The 26,736-nt window shown below is 38.5% G+C and overlaps 1 protein-coding gene across 1 annotated transcript in view; it reads right to left on the bottom strand.

Moving 5' to 3' along the window:
• The window catches only part of SLC44A1 (solute carrier family 44 member 1), a 128,177-nt gene that overhangs the window by 58,103 nt on the left and 43,338 nt on the right, over positions 1-26,736 (bottom strand). Inside the window, exons 2-3 of the mRNA XM_090274521.1 lie at positions 24,710-24,799; positions 14,148-14,290 (exon numbers count right to left, since the gene is read on the bottom strand). Of these exons, the coding sequence (XP_090130647.1) occupies positions 14,148-14,290; positions 24,710-24,799 (233 nt within the window). The remainder of the gene's footprint in view (positions 1-14,147; positions 14,291-24,709; positions 24,800-26,736) is intronic.

Raw genomic sequence — 26,736 nt, 5'->3', positions numbered from 1 at the left:
AACCTGTGTGACCCCTCTGGGGGTCAAACGACCCTTTCACAGGACTTGCCTAAGACCATCGGAAAACACATGTATAATTACATATTGTTTTTGTGATTAATCACTATGCTTTAATTATGTTCAATTTGTAACAATGAAAATACATCCTGCAAATCAGATATTTACATTACGATTCCTAACAGTAGCAAAATTACAGTTATGAAGTAGCAACAAAAATGATTTTATGGTTGGGGGTCACCACAACATGAGGAACTGTATGAAAGGGCTGCGGCATGAGGAAGGTTGAGAACCACTGGCTTAGAGGAAGCATTACGGAGCAGGAGGCAGTACCTCAGCCACATTTTGAAAGTGAGTAGGGACTTTTCCAGACAGAAGAGGAAGGGAGCATTCTAGGCAGAGGGAACTGCATGAAATAAAGCACAGAAACATGAAAGAGCATTATTTAAGGAACTGCAAATAATACGATACGGTGGACTGTGGGACGGGACATCAAAAGGCTGTGCACCCAGGGGGCGCAGGGCATGGAAAGAATCTGAAGGATCTCACAGCTCTATTCCATTAGGTAACATACTTTCAAATGGCCATGGCACAGGGATGGCCTGGGACAGCCAGCCCCTCGGGTTGAGGGCCAGAGAGGGGAAGGCGGGGGCACCAGCCATGCTGCTCCCAAGACAAGCCTTTGCCATTAAACTGCCTCCTGCTGCCATGGCAACTCTCAGCAGCAGGGCTCTTTGGAGCAAAAGGTGGCAAGCAGATACTAGGTCTGCTGGCCGCCTCCTGCTGAATTTGGCTTCTTTCCTCTCTCATCAGGATAGAAGCACTAAAGCAGGGAAGCTGGCTGAAAAATCCCTTCACTGCCTTCTTTCTGCTTTAGTGATTCCTGACACGTGCTTTTCCCAGAGGGGCACAAACATGGAGTCTGATCATTTTTTCCAATTATTACCTCCTATCAATTTACAATTTATGTCCTCTTTGTACAGAGTATGGCATGATTCACTAATCATACTACAAGGAAAGCCACGACAGCCTGACAGAGGCGTCTGCTATTGCTAAACATAGACTGCGTCACCCACAGTGGAATTTTGCCAAGAAAAGGCCTCTTACTTCCTCTGTGGCTGCCAGCAAGGCAATTCCAGTCATGCCGTCAGCTGGGACCCGACAGCCCCCACGAAAGGGCCGGCACACTAGCGTCAGTAAAATCCAAACTTACCCAACCCAACCAACTGCAACACATGATCAACTAAACTTTGTTGTCCCTCAACTTTCTGGAACAAAGCTAAGGGGACAGTGAGAAACAAGTTGACAGCAACAGTCTGTCTTTAAAATTATAACTAGAGATAGTGGCTGAGAGAGTAGAATGATACTCATAAGGCCCCGAGACTGTACAAACACAGACGAGAGAACAGAAGAAAAGGACTGAGGTGAACTGTGGGAAACCAGACCCATGAGGTTGATGACGGTGATGTCCCCCTTTCCCACTGCCTCCCCAATCCTAATGATGAAAATGCAGAAACATCCTGAGAAAGAGGTAGCAGCTGTAAAAGAAATGCTGAAACATGCACCCCCCACAACCTCCAAAGAAGCAACTGAACTCTAAACATCATGGCTACCTTCTACCTTAGCCCTTGCATAGTCCTTGATTCCCAGGTAAACACTGAGAAGAGAAACTTCCATAGCCTTTTCTAGGAAAGTCATAGCACTGAGAGCTGAAAACAACCGAACCCTGTGGAGGAAGCCCAGGGATCAGATTAAGACACCTATGCTCAGACGATGTTTACCCTCTGCCCTCACCTCCCACTGGTCTCTGTTTTCTGTTCCTCAAACACTGGCATGCTCTCCCCTTGAGGACTTTGCACTTCCATGTGCCTGGAATGTTCTTTCTCCAGCTAAGCCGCACAGCAATTGTTAGCTCCCTCACTTGCTTCAAGTCTTCACTCAAAGTCATCTTTTCCACACAGCCTTCCACAGCCCCCCTGTCTAAAGCACCAGCTCTCTGTTCTGATGCGCCTTATCCAGCTTTGCCACTTCACTGGTTTCTCCTCAGCGCTTACACTCACCACCACACTGCACAATTTACTCAATTTATCTGTTTATTATCTGTCCCCACAGGTACAACCAGCTCCCCGAAGGCAGAGGTATTTGACAGTCTAATTCATCACTACGTCCCCAGACCCTAAAATAGTGCCTGGAATAAGGAAGCAGCTCTTTTCCTATTTTTTTTGGATTAATAAATGGATGGCAATTGTGTAAGGTTTTACTAAGCGAGGCAGGGGTAGAGGGGAGGTAAGGAAGAAGACATATTAGGTAGAACAAAATACTCTCATTCATCCAACAGCAATTTATTAACATCTCTGCCAGGGGCAGGGCTAAGTAAGCACTAGCGATACAGTGACAAATAAGACCAACACCAATAAGTGTCTCCCTTCCCAGCATTTACAGTCTGGAAAGCGGAGAGGCAATTATAAAAGAGGGTGTAACTTAAGAGAAAAGAGGATGGCAGAGGATGCATCGCAGGGCTCCATGCACAGAGAATCAGGAGAGGACACCAGAAGAAGTGAAATCTACAGCCAGGGCCTAAAGAATGAGTAGGGATTAGTGGGTGTGGAGGAAAGGGGGTGGAAGCCGGGAGGGAACAGAGCAGGCAGTAGCTTACAAAGCGAGAGCACAGCATAACTGAGAAAACGAAAAATGTCAGGGTGGTTGGGAGGAACTGTGATGGAGGACACAGAGAGTTGGACAGGCAGGCTGGAGCCAGATCATGTCGGGCCCTGTAAGTGCCTTTAAAGATGTTAGAACGTTCATCCTGAAGCCACTGGGAAGCCACGGAGAGTTCAGCAGCTGCAATGTGGAGACTGAATTAAAGGCGAGCAAGAAAGTAAGGGGATTGCTCAGGAGACTGCTGAATCCCTACCAAGGAATGGCTTGGACTACAGTGGAATGGGAATGAAAGGAAATTTCAAAAGCATTTAGGCATAATTTTAAAAACCTGATGGCTAATTGTATGTGGAAGAAAAAGAATAAATTAAGAATGAGTCTTAGCATCTGATTTAGGCCAGGTGGCTGGGGTGCTCTATTCTGATGAGGGCTTGTGCTGTGTTCAATGAGACAGGGGACTCAGGAGGAAGAGTAGAGTATAAAGCGATGAAGGTCATGTTCCAGCTTTAGATAATTGGAGTCTGGGGTATCCGTGGAGTGTCTAAGTGACTGTAGTGTTCTAGCAGGAAACAATAGGTTTTGGAATTATCATGTATAAATGAAATGCATGAGACAACCAAAGTGAGTGTATACATTGTGATTTTTATTCTGGGTAAAAATTGGTGATCCTTCTGAAATTGTAAGCAAAATTTCATGTCCAAATTCACAGGTAGTTTTCTAGAGAGAGACTTCATACTTCATAGCTTTGAACAGACTGTCAAGGGCCCCAAAGAGATTAAATCTAAGAGTAAAGTAAGACATGCAAAGAGCCAAAAGAGATACTAACATCACAAAACAAAGGCATGAAAACAGAAATGCATGGAGCAAAAATGATTCTCCGATGCAGCTATAGCAACTCTCTGCTCCTTATACATGCACTATAAAGGAAGAAATAACTGCCAGAATGACAACCAAGCGTCACACATCAAACTGTGTTCCTCAAACTAAACTGAGACAAGAAAGCAAATTAAAACACCTTTCAAAAATACTTCACAAGAGCTACAAGAAAGTTCTCTGTTTAATCTAGTTAACTGAAAGAACACCCCTAAACCCAAGTTCATTGTCAATGTTACACAAAGGAAGTCATCTCAAAATCAACATGTTCCAACACTTATACTGAGAAATATCTGCTAAGAGCCAATAGCCAGAAATTTACTTTTTAGTTTAACAACTTTATTGATACATAATTTACATACCATAAAATTTACCTATAAACTGTACAATTCAGTGTTTTGTACAATTCAATTCAATGTTTTTAAGTATATTTTACCGAGTTGTTCATCTATTACCATAATTTAATTTCAGAATATTTACTTACCTCCAAAAGAAACCTCAACCCATTAGCAGTCACCCCTCATTCCCTAATCCCCAATACTAAGCAACCACTAACCTATTTTCTGTCTCTACAGATCTGCCTATTCTGGATAGTTCATATAAATGGAATCATATATGTGATCTTTTGTGACCAGCTTCCTTTACTTAGCATAATGTTTTCAAGGTTCATCTGTGTTATACTTCATTCCTTTTTATGACTGAATATTTCACTGTATGAATATACCACTTTTGTTTATCCATTCATTATTTGGTATATTTGTGTTGTTTTCCCTTCAGGCGATTATGAATAATGTTGCTCTGAACATTTGCATACAAGTCTTTATATGGGCATATGTTTTTATTTTATTGGTGGGTGATATAGTAATACTATGTTTAACATATAAAGGAAATGCCAGACTGTTTCCCAGACCAGGTGCACCAACTTTATGCTCCCAGCAGTAATGTGTGAGGAATCTGATTTCTGTACATCCTTGTCAACAATTGTAATTATAAGTTTTTTTTTAATTATAAGTACACTAGTGGATGTGAAGTGCTAACTCATTGTGGTTTTGATTTGCACTTCCTTGATGGTTAGTAATGTTGAGCATCTTTTCATGAACTTATTGGCCATTCAGCTTTCTTCCTTGGAGAAAAGTACAACTTAAATCCTTTGCCCACCTTAGATTTCTTTTTAACCTTTGAGAAAGACAGAATAAGGCAGAGACAGGCACTAGATAATGTCACATTATGAAAAAATATATTACAAGAGAAAATAAGGATAAATGTAGAGAAAGAAGAGCACTTAAGTATAAAAGTCAAAGGACTAGAGGTAAAAGAATAGCTCCAATGGGCAAAGAACATGCAAACTGGAAGGAGAGAGGCTGTGGTCAGAATGGGGAATTCCTCAATAATTAGTCTGAATTGATTTAACAGGTGGAGCAATTAAGGGTGATGACAAAGACCAAGCTGTGACTATGAAAAAGTGAATCCTGAAAGCCCCCACTGAGAAGAAATTCAAACAGTTCCCAGGGCTAGAGTGAAAATCAATGGGGAAGAATACGTGAAAGTGCTTAGTAAACTACAGCAATGCAAAGGTGGTTAAATAGCTGTGTTTGTCCCGCCTGGATTACAAAGGGAAGAAGCTTTGATAAGTAACCTGGAAATTTATTTTGGATGATGACAATAATGAAGATGATTATAATAAATTGCAGTTAACAACAAATACTATTCCCATTGTATTGCTTTTATCTTTATATCAGAAAATCAAACTGTTTGATTAAACATACTCACTTTGCACTACTTTCTTTATTGCTCCAATGATATAAAAATGATCTCTCCACAACAAAGGTAAGTACTGTATAATGTTTGTTTTAAAATATTTAACTCATTTGGACTTTATTTTGCATGGTATGAGATTAAAATAGAGCTAAATGTAGTCTTCATATCATCATTCAACAATATCTTTTATTTAAACACTGACTGCTTTCAGTTTTTATTTTACCTTAATATTCATACATTCATTAAACCACTGTCAGCTTATTTCTGATATTTCTGTTTTGTTTTCATCACTGTAACTAACCTATATTCAGGTAGTCCTGTTAATAATATACTTTGGAATAGATTTTGGCTTAAATAGCAAAACTCCTTCTGTTCCCCTCTAGGCTACACAAACATTAATTAGACAATGACATGTATAGATACATAACCCTTAGACAATGAGTAACCCCTCTCCCCTACGTGGTTGGTTTGGCCAGCACACTAACCGACAATATTTAAAAAGCCAGAAGATCAACAGGTATTATGGCCTGAATGTGTCCCCCCTAAATTCATATGTCGAATTGTAACTTCCAAATATAATGGTATTAGGGAGACAGGTATTATGGCCTGAATGTGTCCCCCCTAAATTCATATGTTGAATTATAACTTCCAAATATAATGGTATTAGGGACCTTTGGGGGTGATTTGGCCAGGATTGTGGAGCCCTTGTGATGGGATTAGTGCCCTGGGAGAGAGGTTCCAGAGAGCTCCCCATTTCCTTCTACCCTGTGAAGGCACAGCAAGACGGTGCCAGCTTAAACCAGAAAGAGGACCCTCATGAGAATGTGATAATGCTGGTGTTTTGATCTTGGACTTCTAGGCTCCAGAATTAAGAGAGATAAACTTCTGTTGTTTATAAGCCACCCACTCTGTGACATTTTGTAATAGCAGCCCAAACTAAGACAATAGGTTATGCATACCCCTTCTCTCCCTCCATCAATAGATTTCTTCTAGCCTCTCTTGAGAAATCATCATCACTGGGCCCATCAACCCACAGGCCAAAAATCAGCTCTAACTATGCAGCTCAAAGGGCCCAATATTTGTCTTATTTCCAGCCCATGTAACAAAGGGCCCGATATTTGTCTTATTTCCAGCCCATGTAAGTGATTTATACTACCTGCCTAGAGGTCTGGTGAAGCTCAGTTTTTCTTCTACTGTCAAAGCCAGAAAGTTCACAGTTAATTCGGTGGTCAACTTCAGTAACTAATTTAGCCTAGATTTCTGGTACAATCTCTTCTCTACTTCCTGGCATGGCTCCTGATCTTTTATCCCCCATTTAATTGTCTTACAATATATGCACCTGATTCTAATCCTCACAAATTATTCTGTAAATGAGAATAATTTGTAAAAAGGTTTTCCTCCTGAAGTTCTTGCCTGCTCCTTTACTCTGTGAGTTTTACTATCAATCAAGTTCAATTCAACATCCTATTGGGATCTTAACTGGTATTGTATTAAATCCATAAATTAACTTTGTTAGTAGTGTCATCTTTATTATATTGACTACTCAACAAGAGTAGATTATATATCTCTTATTATTTATTTCCCTTTTTTCTATTAAAATATTATAATTCTATTTGACCCCATATATTTTTAATTTTTTAAAATAAAACAAGTATTAGCTTTTTCTATTTTGTCTACTGATAGAATAAATGACTGAATTCAGTTAGGTGTACATTTTATAACCCATGATTAAGCATCTCATTTCAAGATACGTTTTTGTTAATCTCCTAAACACACAGGTTATAGAGTCCCTTGTAATTGGTTAATAGTATTATTTTTCTCTCTACTGATCTACACACATTCCATTTATCTTTTATATGATTTGTTGCAACTAATTAAAACAATGCTATAGAAAATGTAATACCCTTATTTTGTTTAATTTTAGATAGACTGTTTTTTGCCATAACTAGAAATTCCATCAACTTTCTTCTGTGCCCTCAGATTTAAAATCTATTTTGACAAAGGTGTTAAGGTAATTAAATAGGGAAGATAGTCTTTTCAATAAAAGATGATGAAAAACTGTAATTTTGTAAAGAAAAAAAGATAAACCTCAGCCTCTTCATACTGTATGCAAACATAAAATCAAAACAGATCATAGACATAAACATAAAGAGCTAAATAAAAACTTCCAGAAGAAAACACAGAAAACAATCGTTGAGACTTTGGGATACATTAGCAATTTCTCAGCTAGAACGCAAAAAGCATAAACCATTATAAAAACACATATTTTGTGTGCATGGTTTTAAATGTATCTAATGGGCTCTGACTGGTGTGACTCAGTTGGATAGGCACTGTCCCACAAAGCAAAAGGTCGTCAGTTCAATTCCCAGTTAGGGTACATGTCTGGGTTGTGAGTTCGGTTCCCAGTCAGGACACAAACGACAGGCAATCAACTGATGTTTCTCTCTCACATCAATGTCTCTCTCCCAACTCTCTTCCTCTCTTCCCCTCTCTCTAAAAATTAATAAATAACATATTTTTAAAAATAAATGTATCTAATAGATAGATCAGACTTCATCAAAACAAAAAAAAAAATGCATGTCAAAAGATACCACTGCAAAAATAAAAAGGCAAACTCAGATTAGAGAAATATTTGAAAAATACTTGCAAAACATATATCTGACAAAGGTCTTGTATACAGAATATATGAAGAACTCCTTTAAAATAAAACTACTGTCTATTAAACAATTATCTTACTAGAAGTAACATTATCAGTTTAAGCTACGTTTTCAAATAAATGTTTAAAATACATAAATAGTAAAAATATACAAATATGAAATGAGAATAATGCATTTCATTATTAAAATTCATATTCTTTATCTGACAGAGAAAGCAACAAAGACTGCCTTCAAATTATTCAAAGCCTTCATAGATTATGTATCTAAGGACTTTGGATCTTTTCTAAATTTCTTTAGTTAAAACTTGGCTAATTTATATACCTGTCCCTTCTTCTCTGAATGTTCTACCAAGAGTTTCTCTCATCTTTAAACGTTGGGAGGGAGAGGCCCCAAAGGTGACAGCGGTGGGACAGTGGATTCCTGTGCAGCTTGCGAGAGACAGGGCAGTATATAATACACAGAGCACTAGCCTGAGCTTGGAGAGTGACGTGCTCGTCCTGATAGTAGGGTCCTCATCGTGTCACTCACGTTTCCTAAACCCCAATTTCTCCACTAGTAAAATGAAGGGGGTCAGGGATCTTAAGGGCCCTTTCAGCACAAACATTCTAAGCTGTGGATTTCTGGGCAATGAGACAGTTAAAGGAAAAAGGTAAACTCACACTTCAATTTTCACTAAATACCCTGCTGAAGGTTATGAAGGAAACCGAAAAAGGTCTCAAATAAAACAGCCCATAGAGATGATACGCTGCCTGAGCATCCTGTTAATGCTGATGACCTGAAATCTCAGAGGCAATGACCTGAAATCTAAGAGGCATTTTAGGACCACAGAGACTTTATCAGTGACTGGGACACTAAATGGATTCCTTAGAAAAAAAAGACAATGAGATGAAGAAAGATTTGAACAAAAAAAGATATTTTTAAAACCTCTATGGAAAACTCAATATTGATAAGTGAGATACAATGGGAAAATTTTTTAGAGTATCCACCAATTGTCCTCTACCCAAGGACCAAGAGAGCTGGATGCTGTGACCCAGCCTAGTCCCATATCTACTAATTCAGGTATCTTAGAACTAGAAGCAATCCTGCTTTATCCAGATTGATATGGAAGATGGGGGGCGGGGGGGGGGGCGCATGCTCCTCTCTGGGGACAAGTAAATAATTATCATCATCATCATCTGTCTAAAAATTGACACATACACTTTAAGGCTGGCTTTATGGTTTGTAGGCAATCTAAAATGTGGGAGAAGAAATGTTTTTGGAACTGTCAATCATAGTTCAAAATGTATTATTACCACCCCATTCCCAGAACCAAAAGCACTGGCTGTAAGCCATACTCGTGTCCTGTAGTGCCATTACATACCATCAATCACCATAGCTCAACTATGAATGGAACAAGTCATTTTCTTCTCTGTGCCTAAGCTGGCACTCACACATATTTGATGGGATGTTTTAAGGAGGCTACATGCTAGGTAATCTTGAAGGTCCCTTTCATCTCTGGCACTTTATGGTTCTAAGATAAATGAGATAAATGAGCTTTTCTAAATTGAGCCAGGCTTAGAACTTTATTTAAAGCATTGTTTCCATGCAGAAAAGCTTTACGTATCTCAAGCAAGCAACTTAAAAATCAACTTAGGGAACATAATCTATGAAGAGGGGCCCTTTCTGTTTCTCATAAAATAGCACCCGCCATTTTCCTACATATCTTTATTACTAAATATATAATCAGGTCAAAAATATTATTTGGAGAAAAAGAACACCTTAAAATTAAGATGATGAGAAAGTAAAATGCTGCCTTTTCTTTACTATTAAGAGGATTCTTACAGTTACCTTGGCATCTTACATTTTCTGGTTAGAATAGGTCAAAGGCATTTCCTTTCCCATTTCTCTCCTGACTTTACTCCTTTCCTATTTTATTGAAATTCAGTAAGAGTTTATGAAGTTAACTTTTGGGTGCTCAAACCTGGGAGTGATATAAAACATGGTGCTCCTGGAAGACAGAGTTGGGCAGTTGTGGCAGACAGACTCTAAAATGCCCCAATTATCCCTACATCCTAGAATCTATGCCCCTGTGTATTCCCCCAACTTGACTTTGGATGCAACCTGTGACTTGCTTCTAAACGGTAGAATATGACAAAGGTGATGGGATAGCACTTCCATAAAAACATTATATAAGCCTATAACTTCCATCTTGCTTGCAGATTCTCTACAGAGGCTATCCCTGGCTGGCTTTGAAGTAAGCTGCCATACGGAGAGGTCCATGCCATATGGTGAGGCCCACGAAACATGTATGGAGGGTATCCTCCAGCTCACAGTCAGTCAGGTGCTAAGGCTCTCAGTCCAACAGTCCTCAACGACTGTGTGTTGCCAACAACTACATGAGCTTGGAAGGGGAACTTTCCCAGTAGAGCCCGCCCTGACTAATACCTTGACTACAGCCTGAAGCAGGAGATAAAATTAAGCCATATCCAGATTCCTGACTCATAGAAACTGTGAGGTAGTAAATGTGTCTGTATCTTGTTCTTTATTTATTGATTGACTTGTGTGTGTGTGTGTGTGTCTGTGAGAGAGAGAGAGAGAGAGAGAGAGAGAGAGAGAGAGAGAGAGAGAGAGAGAGATCAGTTTCTTCCACTTAGTCATGCATTCATTGGTTAATTAAGCTGCTTCTTATATGTGCCTGACCAGGGATCAAACCCACAACCTTGGTGTACCAGGACAACACTCTAAGTAACTGAGCTACCCAGCCAGCACTGCATCTTGTTTTGAGCCACAAAGTTTATGGTAATATTGTTACCTAGTTACTGATAATTAACACAAGTAAAAACAGATAATATAATTGGAGAAGAACTTAGAGGCAACAGAAAAACAAGTGTGAAATAGGAATGAATGTTCAGATAAAGGAAAGATTACTACAGGATAAAGTTAGTTTTGAAATATTTTATGAAGAAGTTAGTTACAAGACCCACCTTAAGTCTTTCAGGAATTCACTGGCAGAGAGGTAGGGGGAATAATACAGAGGTAGAATCAACAGAATATCAATACTACTGCACTGAGGAGCAGCGCGAGGCGGCTGAATAGGTTCAAGGGGTCTGAATCATGGGAAGCCTGGAATGGCAGGCACTGAGTGGGCTCATTTTTGATACTATAGGCAACAACACTAAAAGAAAGGCTCCTGGGCATGAAAATAACAATAAAGTGTTTTAAAGAACTTAATCTTATCACGAAGTATAGAGGATAGAGAAGATTAGAGGAAAGATAAGAATAGACAGGCTAGCACAATAGTCTTCATGAGAGGCCAACAAACACATGAGGGAAGAAAGGCTTACTCATGAATAATCAAAGACACAAAAATTACAACTATAAAAAAACATTTTTTTTAGCTGATCAAATTAGTGAAAATTAAAGGCTAGTAATACTAGCAAAAAATGAAGCAATTCCAGACACTGTTGGTGGGAATGTAAATGAAACAGCTTTTACAGAAAGCCATTCAACAATATGCATTAATAATCTTAAAATATTCAGATCCTTGCACTCAATAATTCACTTCTTTAGAACATATTCTAAAAAGGAAATGAATTTATCTACCCATTCAACAAACTTTGAATTAAATGCCTACTATGTTCTAGATACTGAGGATATAGCAGTGAACAAAACAGACCTCATCTAAGTTCTTGTGGAACTTAGAAGAGACAAGCATTTAACAAATAATCACAAAATGAATGTATAATTACACATATTACAGGCTACATGAAGGAGTATTTTTAAATACTTGATTTAACTTTTTTGGGAAGTAACATTTATACTGAGAACTGAAGGATGAATAGAATTTAGCCATGTGAAAAATGGGAGAAAAATTTTTTTCTGATAGAGAAAAGGATATTCATGAAGGCAAGAAAGAGTTGGTTGTATTCAAGATTTTAAAAGATCCATTCATTAACTTTGTCAAAAAATATGTACAGAGATCCTAGTAAGTACTTGGTACTGGGGCTGAGGATGAGGGATAGGAGAAAGTGATCAAGGTCAAACTGAAGTTATAGAAGACAAAACAGGTGTAAAAAAAATTCTATAGCTATGGAAGGGACTGGTATTCATACTAAAGCTAAAGATGTATGTGGAAATGAGTGAAAAAGGAGAAAACCAGTGCATTTAGCAGGAAAAAAGATGAGGATGAGGAAAGGTAATAGACATAAAGATTTTCTGCCTCTTTCCAAATCCAAATAGACTTACCTGAGAAACATATCTTCAAAATGCACCATTGAAAAAAAATTACAATTTAAAATAGAAATACTTAGATGGGTCAGCACTAAAATGCTCATATGCAGAGAAGAGGCAAGTGGAGATTAAAAATAAATTTTGAACATGTATATATGAGTTAGGGCATCTCTATACTTAGGATAACTATTTCCCCTACTGCTATCCACGAATGGCTCTTGACTGTGCTCAGCATTCAGGGAAAAGTAACCTTTTTTTTTTTTTTAAATAATAGCAGACTCTCTTCGTGAGAGGTCAAAATATACATAGAACAACCCAAGGAATTGAAATTAAAAATTAACCAAATGAACCTCCATGAGGGGAAGCATGAAGGGTGACATTTACACAAACCATAGGTTGAGAATATGCTTGGAGTCTTCAGCAAGTTATAAAGGGAGCCATAAAGATAATTACAACTTCGTCTGAGCAGTGGACCTGAGAGAGTAGAGCCCCTTCCCTCCTATCTCCTCAGTTATCTAAGAAGTAACATTTTATGTTTGGTACATGTTAATGGCATTAAAGGATTAAACAATATTTGACAGTGGACACTAACTACAAAAAAAAAAAAAGATACGTGGAACTCTGAACTTTTTCTGCAACTCTATATGAGTCTAAAATTATTTCAAAAGAAAAGCAAAATAATAGTCTGGCTATTAGAAATAATATTGTACAAGGCCTAATATTTGTGTTAATTTCATGAGGCAATCAAAAAGGAAAAAGGAAACAACCCATCATCACATTACTCTCTAAGAGTCCACTTTTCACCTCTGCCAGGGGAAGCAGGTGCATACAAAGCTCATGGTCTGCACTAGATACTCCACTGCCCACCAGGCTTTGGGAGAAGCCATTTCAACATCTCTAAGCTCCTACTACATGCACCTCACAGGGTGGTAGCATGTGCTTGTTGACTACAGCATGCTACATCCATATTCATTACTGTAACTTAAAAGTTTTATTTATTTGAACTTTATTATCCCTTTGTTAAGTGGAGGGATTTCTCTGAGATGTGATTAACTATTTGGATATCTTCACAGTTGTGAAATTACCAAATTAACCTTATACTTTCCAGTAGGGACCCAGATTTAAGCAACAGATTGATCTAATAATGAGTATCGTTATTACATCCTAGGAAATGCTTCATAATAGAAATACAACCTACAAAAATGTTTTTGGTTTTTTTTTTTTAATCTATTTAGCCTTTCCTATAAAGTACATTAATTGAATTGGTTAATTTGTCACCTTAAAATTCATTTGTTTAATTCCGAGGTCTTGCCTTTATTAGACCTATCTAATAAAATTTGATGGGGGTATAAATAGACAGTTTAAACAAATATACTGATCATACATAAAATATGGTTGATAAAATATATTTTCCCCAGAGACATTAAAAATGAAATAATGGCTCTTTTGAAGAAAAAAAGGGACTAAGTCAGGAATTTCATGAAATCCAAAAGATGAACCTTGAGAACACTAAACAAATTTTAACGTCTTGACAAAGCAAATGCAACTTTTATAAAATTGGATTGATGTATACTTATAAATTATGCATTGTAAAATGTTTCATTATAACTTTAATGTTTCAAAACCCATTATCATCCCTCCCATCAAATATAATCATAGGAAGTAAAATGTTATTTTTCTGGGTTAAAACTTGGTGGACGGCCTAAAACCTAATGGGAAAACAAAGTACAAGAGCAATCCTCTCAAATCAAGCCTTTACTCATTAAAACCTCAAAGTACCCCATTTTCACATGGCAGCTAATTTTGTTTCCTGGAAAAAGTTTATAGGTCAGGAATGATTCAAGTGGACAGTCTTTAAAAAAAAAAAAAATCATCAACAGGAGTTATATAAGAATAATATTCAGTAAGATAGTCTTATAACAGTAAGAAAAGCAGAATTTTCTCCCCCCACTTTAAAGTTTCCATTGTGCCATCATTCAGCAACATTCTACTCACTTCCGATGGGTGTGGTCCATGCCACTGTTTGGTATTGATTCCAACTTTGCATTTTTCTGCCCACAGATATTTCCATAGCTGTCGTATCCTGACACTAGTCTCGCTGCTGCACCTGTTGCTACTGAAAAGCCACAAATAAATCCCTAGGGGGGAAAAAAACAGAAAAAAAACATACAAATAAACCATTTCAATAGCAACAGTCACTACTTGATACATAATGAGCTTCTTTGTCTGTTGAAGGGAACAAAGAGCTATCTTTCCTTGTTGCAAACACTATTCCACTATTTTCCTTGGTTTTCACATAAGCAGCACAAAGAAGTCCCCAGGGAAACACTGTTTAGCACCATAAGAAAACAAATCTCTAAGCTATTACATCATAAGATGGTCTTTGCATTTTATAATAATAACAGCAGCCTCTCTGTATGGAACATCTGCTCTATGCCAGGCTCTGTACCGGGTGCTTACCATCCATTACAGCTAATCCTCACAGCAAGGAAACTGAGGTCCAGAGAGGTATACAAGTTTTCAAAGGCCACAGAAGCTCATAAACATCAGAGCACAGAATCAAACCCATCTTTCTTCATTTTTATTTTTATTTTTTTAGTTTTATTTGGTTGAAGGAGTCCTATTAAATGAGCAACAACAATGGATAAAAGACAAAATTCAAAGAATAATAGGTGTGTGGGTTTTGAATTATTAACACTTCAGTGCACACAACACTTCTGTTTGCTTCCTGCAATAAAGCCATATACAAGCCAAAGAATGATACCATGAAGCACTGCCAAGCTCTTAATATTGGAGTCAAGGAGAGTGAGTCACTGGGTCTGTGGGCCCCAAAGGTCACTTCGTTTCATGGGAACCTGCTTCATCACAGTGCCAAAGGCAAATGGTAGATGCTTCAGAACCACATCATGCTTGCTACGTCAAGTACATGCTGACCAAAACAAAGCAATAAAAGCTTATACTCAACTGCAGGCTACTGGGCCTAAGGATAGGAAGTAAGGTGTGTCACCATGGATAAACTGATTCAAGTGGGAGAAAAGACTGGGGATTAGAAATATCCTTGCAACTTGGTCTTTATAAACTTGAGTTTTTGTTATTTTTCTTAAAGTGGCTAATGAAGGGAGAGATTATCACAGTTTACCATGACAACCAAGTACAATGATTAGCACTAAGTAGCGCTGGTAGCTCTCAGCCCTACAGTGGTAAGAACTACACTCATATATAATTCCTCAGAGAAAGTATTTCCCTCTTAAACGTGATTTCCTAAAAAAGCAAACAAACTTTTTTTCAAAGTAACCTCTATTTTTATAATTCAGGTAAGGAAAGTGAGAGGGGAAGAGCAGAGAGTATAGTTCTAGTTAGTAGAAACTTTCTGAAACTACACTTTGTAAGAAAGTAGACTCAGTAGATGCTATTCCTGATTTGCAACTATCCTGCTCTCTGATCCTTGCCAGGTTACTGTAACTCCCTGTGCCTCAATTTACTGACCTGTAAAATGGAGATACTGGGCACTCATAAGGCTTCTGTAAGGATAAAAGGAAATAATCCAGTAAAGTGGTAAGATTCCTGCCTGGCACAAAATAAGACCTCAATAAATATGAACTATTATTGTTGTTAGAAAGGAGAACATGCTGTAAGGGAAAGACCATAGGCTCTGGGGTCAGATAAACCTGCATGAATCAATGGAACATGGATGACTGAATTTTCTCCTTGTGTGAACTTGGACAAACTTGCTTAATGCTCTGTGCCTCAGTTTACCCATCTATAAATTGGGGCTAAAGCCATTGACCACAAAGGCTACTGTGAGAATTACATGAGATAATACATGCAAAGTGTCTATCTCAATAAATGATAGTACCCTTCTGCCTCAAAGCAACAGCTAACTGCGCACTAAATTAGGCACAGAGGGTTAAGTACTCACTCATTCATCCGTACCCTAATGCCCCTCCCCCCTCCTGACTTCTCCAAGGAGACTGCAGAGCAGGTAGCCCCATCTCAGAACTTCAAGCCAACACTAAGACACGAGAAAAAAATTTTTAGTCCTCTACATACATATACATATGCAAATCAGCACATTTTAAGCAAATTCTTGAACCTCAAAATAGGAAACCCTACAACTGAGTAAAAACTGTAAGTGCAGGTAACTATTAGGAGGCTTGATGATGACTCTTCCCAATATGATTCTTTAACAAAATGCATCACAGGTAACAGAAAGGGAATCCAGAAAGACCTGGATTCCAACCCTTACTCTGCCACTTACTCTACCTGTGTGACTTTGATCCTATTACCTATTTACTGTTTTCTCCTCATCCCTGACAGAGTGCTGAGGTTTCTTATCTGAGGTTTGAGCTGCCCGTAGTCAACCATGGTCTGAAAATATTAAATGGAAAATTCCAGAAATAAACAATTCATACGTTTTAAATTGCATGCCATTCTGAGCACTGTGATGAATCTCACTCCACGCTCCACCTTGTCTGGGATGTGAGTCATCCCTTTGTCCAGGGCACCCACACTGTACACCCTACCTGCCCATTAGTCACTCAGTAGCTCTCCTGGTTATCAGATCAACTGCCACGGTATCACAGTGCTTGTGCACAAGTCACCCTTATTTTATTTAAAATAATGGCCCCCAAACACAAGAGTAGTGATGCTGGCAATTCGGACGTGACAAAGAGAAGCTGTAAAGTACTTTCTTTAAATGAAAAGGAGTGTATGTACAGCAAAAAACATAGTATATGTAGGCTTGGGTACTAGCCATGGTTTCTGGCATCCACTGCGGGGTCCTGGAAGGTACCTCCTGTGAATAAGGGGAGGACTACAGTAGTCCCTCTCTATATCGTGGTTCACTTATTGTGGCCTCACTGTATCGCGGGATTTTTAAAAATATTATATTTAATTATTTAACGCGGATTTTTCGCAATATTGTGGGATTTTGCGGTACTGTATATGTATGTTGTTACAGTTACGTAGGTTTAAGAGTGTAGAATATGTTTAAGAACATAAGTAGTGTTTATAAAAGTGTGGAAAAGGTTAATAAGGGACTGGGAACGGTTAATAAGGGACTGGGAATGGTTTATAAGTGTGTGGGAAGGGTTTATAAAGCCTTAAAATATCTATAAATACTAAAATAAATGTAAGGTTCCTACTTCGCAGATATTCACCTATCGTGAGGGTGCCTAGAATGTAATACCCATAAGAAGTGAGGGAATACTGTATTGTATTATCTATTTCACAGTCTAATGGTAAGAATTAAATGTGATAATGCATATCTAGCCCTTAGCTGGTCTGGCACATGGCAGGTAATCAATATATGGTAGCCATCAGTGGTAAATTTGAATAAATCAGACTAAAGAGGTTGACAACAGTAATTAGGGACTAACCAAAAACTCTTTCAGTTCTCAATTTTAGAATAAAATTTCTTGGGGGAATAAAAGTGAGAAATATTGTCAGTAATTCTGTTTCTACATAGAAATATTCAGACCACAATTACAATCTTCTTTCATTACAAGTCTAAAATAGCAAAGCCCTTACATAATTAAAAAGGTTATGTTCTTCTTTTACTTTTCATAGGAATTTTCTTATGCTTGATAAGTACGTTGTGTTACAGATTCCTTTAAATGATTTCTGATTTCCTTTTCTGACTATTTTTAACAGAGTATTGTTGGACATGTGTGTTATGTGGGGTTTTTTTTGTTTTTTGTTTTAATCATAAGTCACCTCACATCCCTCTGGGATGCAGGCAGAGTATAAATGATAAATGTCACAGATACACAGTAAAATGGGACACTGACATATGTTCAGATTGGCCATGTAAACTTCTTGACAGCTTCCAAAGGATTAGAATAGAGAGGGTGAGAAGTTTCAGGGGAGAAAGGAAGGAAAAGAATATGATAATAAGTTAGAAAGAAACCATGGCTGTTATCCCAGGGACTTCCCATGTGGTACAGCATTGATAACGGGGAAATAGGTAAAACATAATTAAAAATACAATTTTTTTTTTAATCCTGAAATCCAAATGTGGGAACCACTATAGTTTCAGATGAGAAAAAAATGTGGTACATGAAATCAAAATAGGGTGGGAAAACTTACAGAATATACTCAATAATTTAATGGCTCTACAGAAGGTGGGGTGGGGGCAGGCATTCAACAGAAGGAAATCACTTTAATAGAGCAAATGATAAGGGAGATGAAGAAAGCTTTTGTAATATTGTAACAGGGAGCAATCACTAGAGAAAAAGTAAGTCTATTAGTAAGGAAGAAAAGCATGGCTAAAATCTTAAAATGACTGAGTTACTGAAGTGCTTTCAGAACTCCTATTTTAAGACAGAGAGGAGGAGCAGATAAATCTAATCACAGATAGAAGGTGACTCAAATCAGATGAAGGCATACAGAGATGGTGGGTCACAGGCAAAATCTGGCGACTAGTAAGTACCTATTGCTAAGTGGGAGAAAGACAATTTGCTAAATAACGAACTGTGCTCGTTTTCCGTTCACATCACAAGGTTTAGTTCAACTTAAAGAGTTTTTGCTTAGTTTCATTCATTATTAGTCAAAAAAAAAAAAAAGAGAGAGAGAGACATTTTATTTCACAAGCATGTTGAATTTCACACTTGGAGCCTCTACTGTATAAAAGCCTTAGCTTAGTTTTGAAAAAAAAGTCAACAGAAACATGAAGGGGAGACAAAGTGTGGAGTATGAGTATAGCAAAATGTCTCAAAATAAAAAGATGGGGGAAAAGTCTTGTGCATATAGCCCTTCCCCAAGCATTCATGAAATTATATCCAGATTCTTTTTTTCTCAAACACTACCTGCCTCCTTTAGCTCTATAAATCTCTTATTTCAATCAATGCTTAGCATCAGGCCCTAATAACCAGTCTGTCAAACCTTAATGTAACGTGTGGCTTGTTCCTTCTGAGAACCCTGAGACAAGGAAGACCCAGCAGACCGGGTAGGATTAGAATGCCTGATGCAGAACTACTGTTCATGCGAACAAACTAAAAAAGTTAACAACATTTCTACCAATCTGGTAGATTTCTGGATTTCTTTAAAGTTAAATAGGATGCACTACTCTAAGAAAGAGGAGAGGGGAAGATAATAATGACTGGAAGTCTAGGAAATAGCCACTCAATAAGCACATGTTAAGCACATACAAATGCAAGATGTCAGGTAAGGGACAAAGGGGTTATAATACATAAAGTTTACCCTAGAAGAACTGAAATGTCTCAAAAGAAAATAATGAGGTATGAGGGAGCAAAAGCAGGGAGGCTCAGTTTCATGAGCAGCTTAAGCAGTTTAAAAATACACACACACACACACACACACACACAAAGAATACTAGAAACTGAACCCAGCTCTGCTGCAAAAACTCCTTATGATCCTGGGTAAGTCACTTTAAATTCTCTGTGCCTCAGTTTCCTCACCTGTAAGAAGGATTGGACTAGACTAATCTCAAACGCCTTTTTCACTTCCACAATTTTATGATTCTAAGGAAAAGTAGGTACAAATTAAGTTTTTTCAGGGTATACTTGCAGAGAGAAGTAAGTATAAACCCATGTGGCCCACTACAGTGATTGAGAAAAAAATAAACAAGACTAGACTAAAAGTAACATGGATGTTACTAAACGGTACACTTAAAAATAGTTAAAAGAGTAAATTTTATGTTATGTATATTTCACTGCAATTTTTTAAAAGAAAAAAAACAGACAAGATTTAACAGAAAGTAGGTAGTCATTTGGATCAGGGAACCTTTAAGTGGCTTGTGGCATGCTGTCCTGTTCCTATTCCATGATCCTGGCAAAGCACAGGCCATCACACACGTGACAAAATACTGCAGTGAGTCTTTGAGTCTCTCACTTTGTGCTGCTATCAACACTAGTTAATGAGGTAGAAACACTGTGCTCCAGGAACCTGACTCATGCTATAAAATATAAAAGTCCTTGAAAGCAGCGTGAAGGGAAATACTACGCAGTGATATCTCCTAAATCCAGTTCTAGTCCAGACCATTCTCCCAAGCTCCAGTGTGCATTTTCAATTGCTTATCCTGACCCATACACTTTCTGTGTCAAAGTCATCCTCTCACGTCCTCATTTCACCAAACCTAAACCCCCTTCTTGCATATATCCTCTCTCCCTTTATAGCGTCATTATTTACCAGACTGCACATGTAAGGCGCGGAGTGGGAGGCTGTTTCAGTTCTCCTCTCTCCACGTTCTGGCCATCACCCTAGCTCCCTAACTCTACACTAGAGGAAGTGGTAACGCTGAATTATTTGCTCAGAGTCTAAAATACTGATTAGACTACACTCCACTGGTAGCTGAGGTGTGTGCTACAGGTCCAGGTTCTGAACGACCTTTTCTTTTGTTCCCGGTTCTAGGCAACAAAAAGGGATTATCTCTTGAAGCTTCACTTCCTTCCTCTTCTTTCCTGCATTCAACGTTGCCATAGACAAGTCATAACATATCTCAATGTCTCTGTCCCCTTATCTGTAAAATAGGAATGATGATAATGTCTACTTCATTGAGCTGTTCTGAAAATTAAATATGGTTCTATGCTAAGTGCAGAGAATAGTACCCAGTACACAGTAAGCAGCAATATCAGGGGGAAGTTGCAGAGGGTTTTATAGCTTCCATTTTTGCATGGTAAACATGCCTAAACTTTCCTGCCTTTTATAATAAGTTGATCTGGGCTCATTTGGTCCAGGTGGAACCTCTTCTCTCTCCTATTCTCTTTTCACAAATTCTTCTCCCCAAGACGGAATTAAATCAGACCATCCAAGATGGAAAGGCCCTTTAGCCTAAGCTTTATTCCACAAGTCATTTTGACAACAGAGTACGTTATTGAATATAATCAGGTATCTGTTCAGCTACTGATGTAGTAATAGTTTGTTAATCTATCCCTTTCTTGTTCCCTCATGTGCACAGAAGCCATAGTTTACAACCTATGAGGAGATAATGTAGGATTTGAACTGAAAACCCTACCCTGAACTTCTAACACAACAACCTCTTAGTCACCCTTAATCAGTCTCTCACTTGCCAGCAGCATTGATGATATCAAATCCTACTTCTTAGAAGTTTTTTAAAAAGACTTATTTATTTGTTTATTTTTAGAGAAAGGGGAAGGGAGGGAGAAAGAGAGGGAAAGAAACGCTGATATGAGAGACAGCCGGAGACCTGGCCTGCAACCCAGGCATGTGCCTTGACTAGGAATCAAACGGGCAACCTTTTGTTCTACAGTGATGCCCAACCCACTGAGCCACCCCAGTCAAGGCCAAACCCTACTTTTAAAATCTCTCCTCCTCTTCTGACTTCAGGTTTTTCACCTCTTAACTGGACTACTGTATCAGCTACCGCAGTAGTCTGCCTAAAATCTCTGCCTCCATGAAATGGCTTCGCAAGCATCTTTAACACTGACGACCAGGGCTCTCTTTCTAAACCCAATCTAATCATTTCTTGCTCAAAACTCTTCAGGGGTTTATCAGTGCCTACAACAGTGGGTCTCAACCCTGGCTGAGCATTAGAATGACAGAGATTAAATCAGAATCCCTAAGGTGGGGCCAGAAATGAGTATTTTTCAAAAGATCCCAGCTTATTCTAATGTGCAACTATGTGCAACTTGGATTGAGAACCCTTTTTTTTTACAACTTAAATGAAAAATAAAAATTTAGAAGTACAATGTTATATGTAATTTTTTTAGAGCAGGTTAAGCATATGTCCAATAATTTCAAAAAATGGATGAAAGTCTATGTGGAAGGGATAGCTCTGAAGAAGGCCGATAGCAATTTACTTGGAAATATACCCTAAGTTCTAGACAATTCCAGCATGGAAAATCCTCAAAATAAGGGGAGAAATAAGAGGACAAATATTTATGAAAAAATGAACATGTAGAAATAGAAATATTTAATGGAAAGGATGAGTGAAAGATGACAAGACCTTAAGATATTTTGGAGCTGGAGCAGTTATCAAGGAGCAAGCAAAGAACTGTAAGTGAAGGGAGTGAATAAAGATATGGTTTGAATATTAGGCAGCAAGATGGCTGAGAAAGACTCTAAAAGCAGCAGCTGCTGGGCCACAGTGTGAAGAGAATATAGGCAGGTTTCAGTTTCTATTCTATCTTTGCCACTTATTACCATCAGTATATACTCAGACGGGCTAATATTTAACATCGCCATACCTTGTCTGTAAACTGGGGTAAGATCTACCTCACAAGATAATTGGGAGAACGTAATGAGGTAAATACATAGATGAAAGTCTCAAGCATAAAGTAATGCTCAACGTTTGTCGACTGTTTCTCTTTAAAGTAGTAACAGAAGGAAATCCACAGGGGAAAATTTTTCTATAAATATATATATAAAATAAATACTCAGAAGACAAACTCTGAACTACTGTTGTGCCAGAAGGGCGGGCAACAGAACTTTGAGATTTCTCTAGTTTCACATGACAAAATTTGATGTTAGCTCAACTCCATGAAGGTAATCTGTTAAAAGAATCATTCCAAGATAAATAACACTATGCTTGCACCTAAAAATACACACAATGGGTCTTAATTATCATCTCACTAAAATCAACATTATATTGATTACCACTGCATTAAAACATTTCAGTAAACAAATAGTATCTTACTCTCCAGTCACTCCTAACTCAGTCTATTTACATTAATAGGGGCACTTTCCTGAGCTATTTTAGCACAGAAAATCAAAAGCACCTTGGGTGGCAGTTACATGTTTTTATAAACATAATTTTGAAAGGTCAGCTGCTTTTCGTCCCAGAGTTAAATTCAGGGTGGGGACAGGTTACGGACTGACTCTGTTAGCAAAGGCTTTTTCCTACACTCTGCACGCACATTCATGCATGCTGCATTTCCGCGGCCACTCCATTAAACTAAATAGACTCTTGAACCATCTCTTAGAAGTCCTAAGTTAGGAAGTGGTGTTTTGACTTTTCTAAATATCCTAGGTTTGCTAAAACTGAACTATTATCTTCAAAATGAATACTCCTTATTTTGCTGAATTTATTATATCTCATTAAAATTTACTTTCTTTCCCTTGGTTCAGGGGCAGAATTGGTATCTACAAGTAGGCCTAGTAGCCATGATCAGGGTTGTTGTGTGAGTCTCAAATGGCATTTGCAAGGTGGACAGGCATAGAGAGACACAGAATAAGATTTTCCTAAAGAACATCTATAAAAGGTATGGAAAAGGGGGGTTTTAAAAATACTACAGCCCTGGCTGGTGTGGCTCAGTGAATTGAGCATAGGTCTGAAAACTAAAAGATCACCGGTTCGAGTCCCTGTCAGGGCACATGGCTGGGTTGTTGGCCACGTCCCCAGTTGGGGGAGTACATGAGGCAACCAACTGATATTTCTCTTGCACATGGATGTTTGTCTCCCTCTCTCTCTCCCTCCCTTCTCCCTTCTCTGAAAATAAGTAAAATCTTTAAAAAAATACTAGACATAAGTGGAAAAAGGGTTGCCTGAGGTAGCATAATTTTTTTCTGAGTTGTAAAGGCTATGAAAGAGAACAATACTGTCTGCACAGCTCCCCTGAGGAAGAAGAAACAGGCAGCAGAAAGAGCACAGGCCTGGGAGCTCTGTTCCCAGCTCTGTCATTAACTAGCAGCATGGCCTTGGGATGGTCATATCCAACTCTGCATCTGATGTTTTTAATCTGCAAAACAAGGGTGACAGACCAGATGAGGACTTCCAAGTCTTTTCTAGCTGTAATCTGTTAGCTCTACACCCACTGTTTTCCACCTTTTTTCCAGCCCAGCACACAAGCAGGGATTCTGAAGTCCCCAAAGCCTGTATCAGAAACCCCTGCAGGGCAGAGTGGTGTCGCAACTTGGATGAGGACACTCCCACCACTTTGCAGCAGGAACTCTGCTCCTGTAACCTCTACACCCACTGGGAAGTGACCAGGTTCCTTGATCTCAACTGAGAGACGTCACTCATCACAGTAGACACGGCAGGCAGCAGGGGCCCAGTGTGGGCAGGAGAGGGAAGAGGCAGAGAGAGACCAGCCTTCCCAACTAGGAAGAACCAAAAAATGTCAGAACTGGAAGCACTATGGAGAGATACCAGCTGGCAGAATCTCTAATTTTATACAAAGGAACACCAAGTCTCTGACAGGAAAACTGACTGACACAAAAATCACCATCAGGTTTGTGTAACCAGGCTAGATGAATACTCAGGACTCTTGACTCCATGGCCAGTGCATCGCTTACCACCACCCACTTAAGATCAGAGTTCACAGAAATGTATGTCAAATGATCTAAGCTTCCTGAAATGGTCTAGTCGGACACAGAGCTTCAACTACTCTTTAAATTCTGATCTCTCTTCATGTATACAAAAAAAAAAAAAAAAGAATATCGAGGGGTACCAGATAGTACTAGTAAATCGTATAGCAGAAAAATAACTTGCTTCGGTGGTATTCTACAACCTCCAGTTATATAAGCAATTCAGGTAGAATTAAGAGTGAATAAGTAAATAACAAGCTTCCTCTAAACCAACTCCCCACCATTTCCTCAAACCCTGAGTTCAGGTTCTGATCATCAGCGAGCGTCCTTACCATCCCAATGCAGAAGAGGATAAAAAGCAGCAGCCACGGTATGTCTGTGCAGCTACGATCCTCCAGTGGCTTCCATTCTCGTTTGGAGCTCTAATTGAAAATATAAAATAACAGTGGTAAATGTTAAATTTAGTTCAAATAAGGAAAGCACAAACAAACCTACCATTTATAACAACACCCCTTCTTTACCTGACAAGCTTCTATTGAACCTTGAAGATGCAACTTCAATAGCTGTCACCTTTTGGTGAAGTTTACCCTCATCTCCACCCCTCTTCCCAGACAGGCAGAGTACTGATTCCAATGCTTTTTTGCTACCTCTAGTAGCTGTGTCAACAGATCACGATGAGCAAGACACCACTTCTCATTTCTCAGCATCTAACACAGTGCCTGAGAGTTCATAACAGGTCCTCATTACGGGGTTTTTAATATGAATAAACAAACGAACAAATTCTTCCAACTTCAGTCTTAGTGGTAGCTTTTTCTAATGTGTCCAGATGCCAGACTTAAAAATTTAGAATGTGCTTTTTATATGTTCTCTCCTAGAAAGAAAGCCCATTAAAGTGAATTCCTATTCAGAGGTAGATTTTTCTAAGTCTTAAAAAATTCAGGGAGAAAAACTAAATTAAGACAATTTTACAGACAGATCTGGGCGACTCTGAAATCACTATCCATAAATTTTCATTCTGTTTCTGGAAAATGTCAAGAGTTTCTGTATCACACGCAGAGTTTGCTGAACTAAAGAACTAGAGGAATTCTAAAAGTTAATTTGCAAAGTATTAGATTGGAATTTTGGTTACATTTTTTTCTCATAGCTACTGTCTTAGATTCTCAAATCAGCTCATAAATTCCTTTTAACCACAATGTAATTGAATGGACACTCGAGGCTGCTTATGAACAAAAATCCCTGACTCTTATACCCTCTCCTGGAAACAGTAAGCAGAGAAGGGAGAGAGAAGGTAGCTTTGGGAAACGTATGTGAGAAGTTCCTGCGAAAAGAAGGTTGGGGCCTCCAGTGGCTTCCACAACAAGATGCAGGAAGCCACCTGGGGAAGGTGTGTCAGTAGGAAGGGGCACAAGGGGAAGGTGGCTGGAGATAAGGAAGCCCTCCAGTCTAATTTGAATTTAGAGTGCAAGAGTGAGGTCCTCAATCAGGTTTGCTTCGCTTTCCCTCCCTCTAAAAACAATGGTTTTTAATTATGTAGCCTTTGATCATTTGATGAAAGTTGCAGATGCATTTTTTGGGTGGTAAGCATATATTTGCATAATTTTCATAAATATGTAGGAAATTTATAGACTCCAGGTTAAGGAACTCGACCTATAATACCTGCCTGTCAACACTGAGGGCAGAGAGTTTGAGCTCCAACCACTTCTTCCTGACCCCTTAAGTGCTAACTAGACAAATGTCTTTTCCTTATTTAGTGACTCGCATAGTTCAATTGTTCAACAACAACAAGAAAAAAAAACCCACCACCCTTGCCAGCTGGCTCCCAGACACCCACACAAGGAGACCGAAGAGCACAAGTTAGTCGTGGAAAAAATCTTACCCCAAGACTCTAGCATTAAAAACCAGGAGTGAGTAGGCAGGTTTTTGTTTCCCCAGAGGACTGTAACACTATGGCAAATGGAGAAGGGACTCAGCTCTCTCCCTGGCTCTGTCATTAGTTAGCTGCGTGGCTTTAGATGAATTGCTTCATACCTCTGCGTGGCAGGAAGGAATTAAGATTGGCTCTTGTAGGCTCCTTTCAACTCTAAAAATCTATGATCAGGAATGCAGTTTTGTGGAAATTTTTGTTATGACAAGAAAAAAAAAACTGTAAAAAATAATTTGACATTATTCTCCGTGTTATTCAAATAAGAATGCCTATATTATGGGCTGTGTGTTTGGATGACAGTTGCTCACAGTATGAATAAAGAATGTTTCTTTGTATTAAATAATTTCAATGTCAAATAATACCCATTACAGTAAAATTGCTTGGAAACACAGAATTTGGACACCTCTTTGAAATGCAGTATATTTACTCAAAGGT

This window comes from Furipterus horrens, unplaced genomic scaffold, assembly GCF_987537825.1.
Source record: "Furipterus horrens unplaced genomic scaffold, mFurHor1.1.pri manual_scaffold_4, whole genome shotgun sequence".
Classification (NCBI taxonomy): domain Eukaryota; kingdom Metazoa; phylum Chordata; class Mammalia; order Chiroptera; family Furipteridae; genus Furipterus; species Furipterus horrens.
This window is presented reverse-complemented; position numbering and strand designations above follow the sequence as displayed.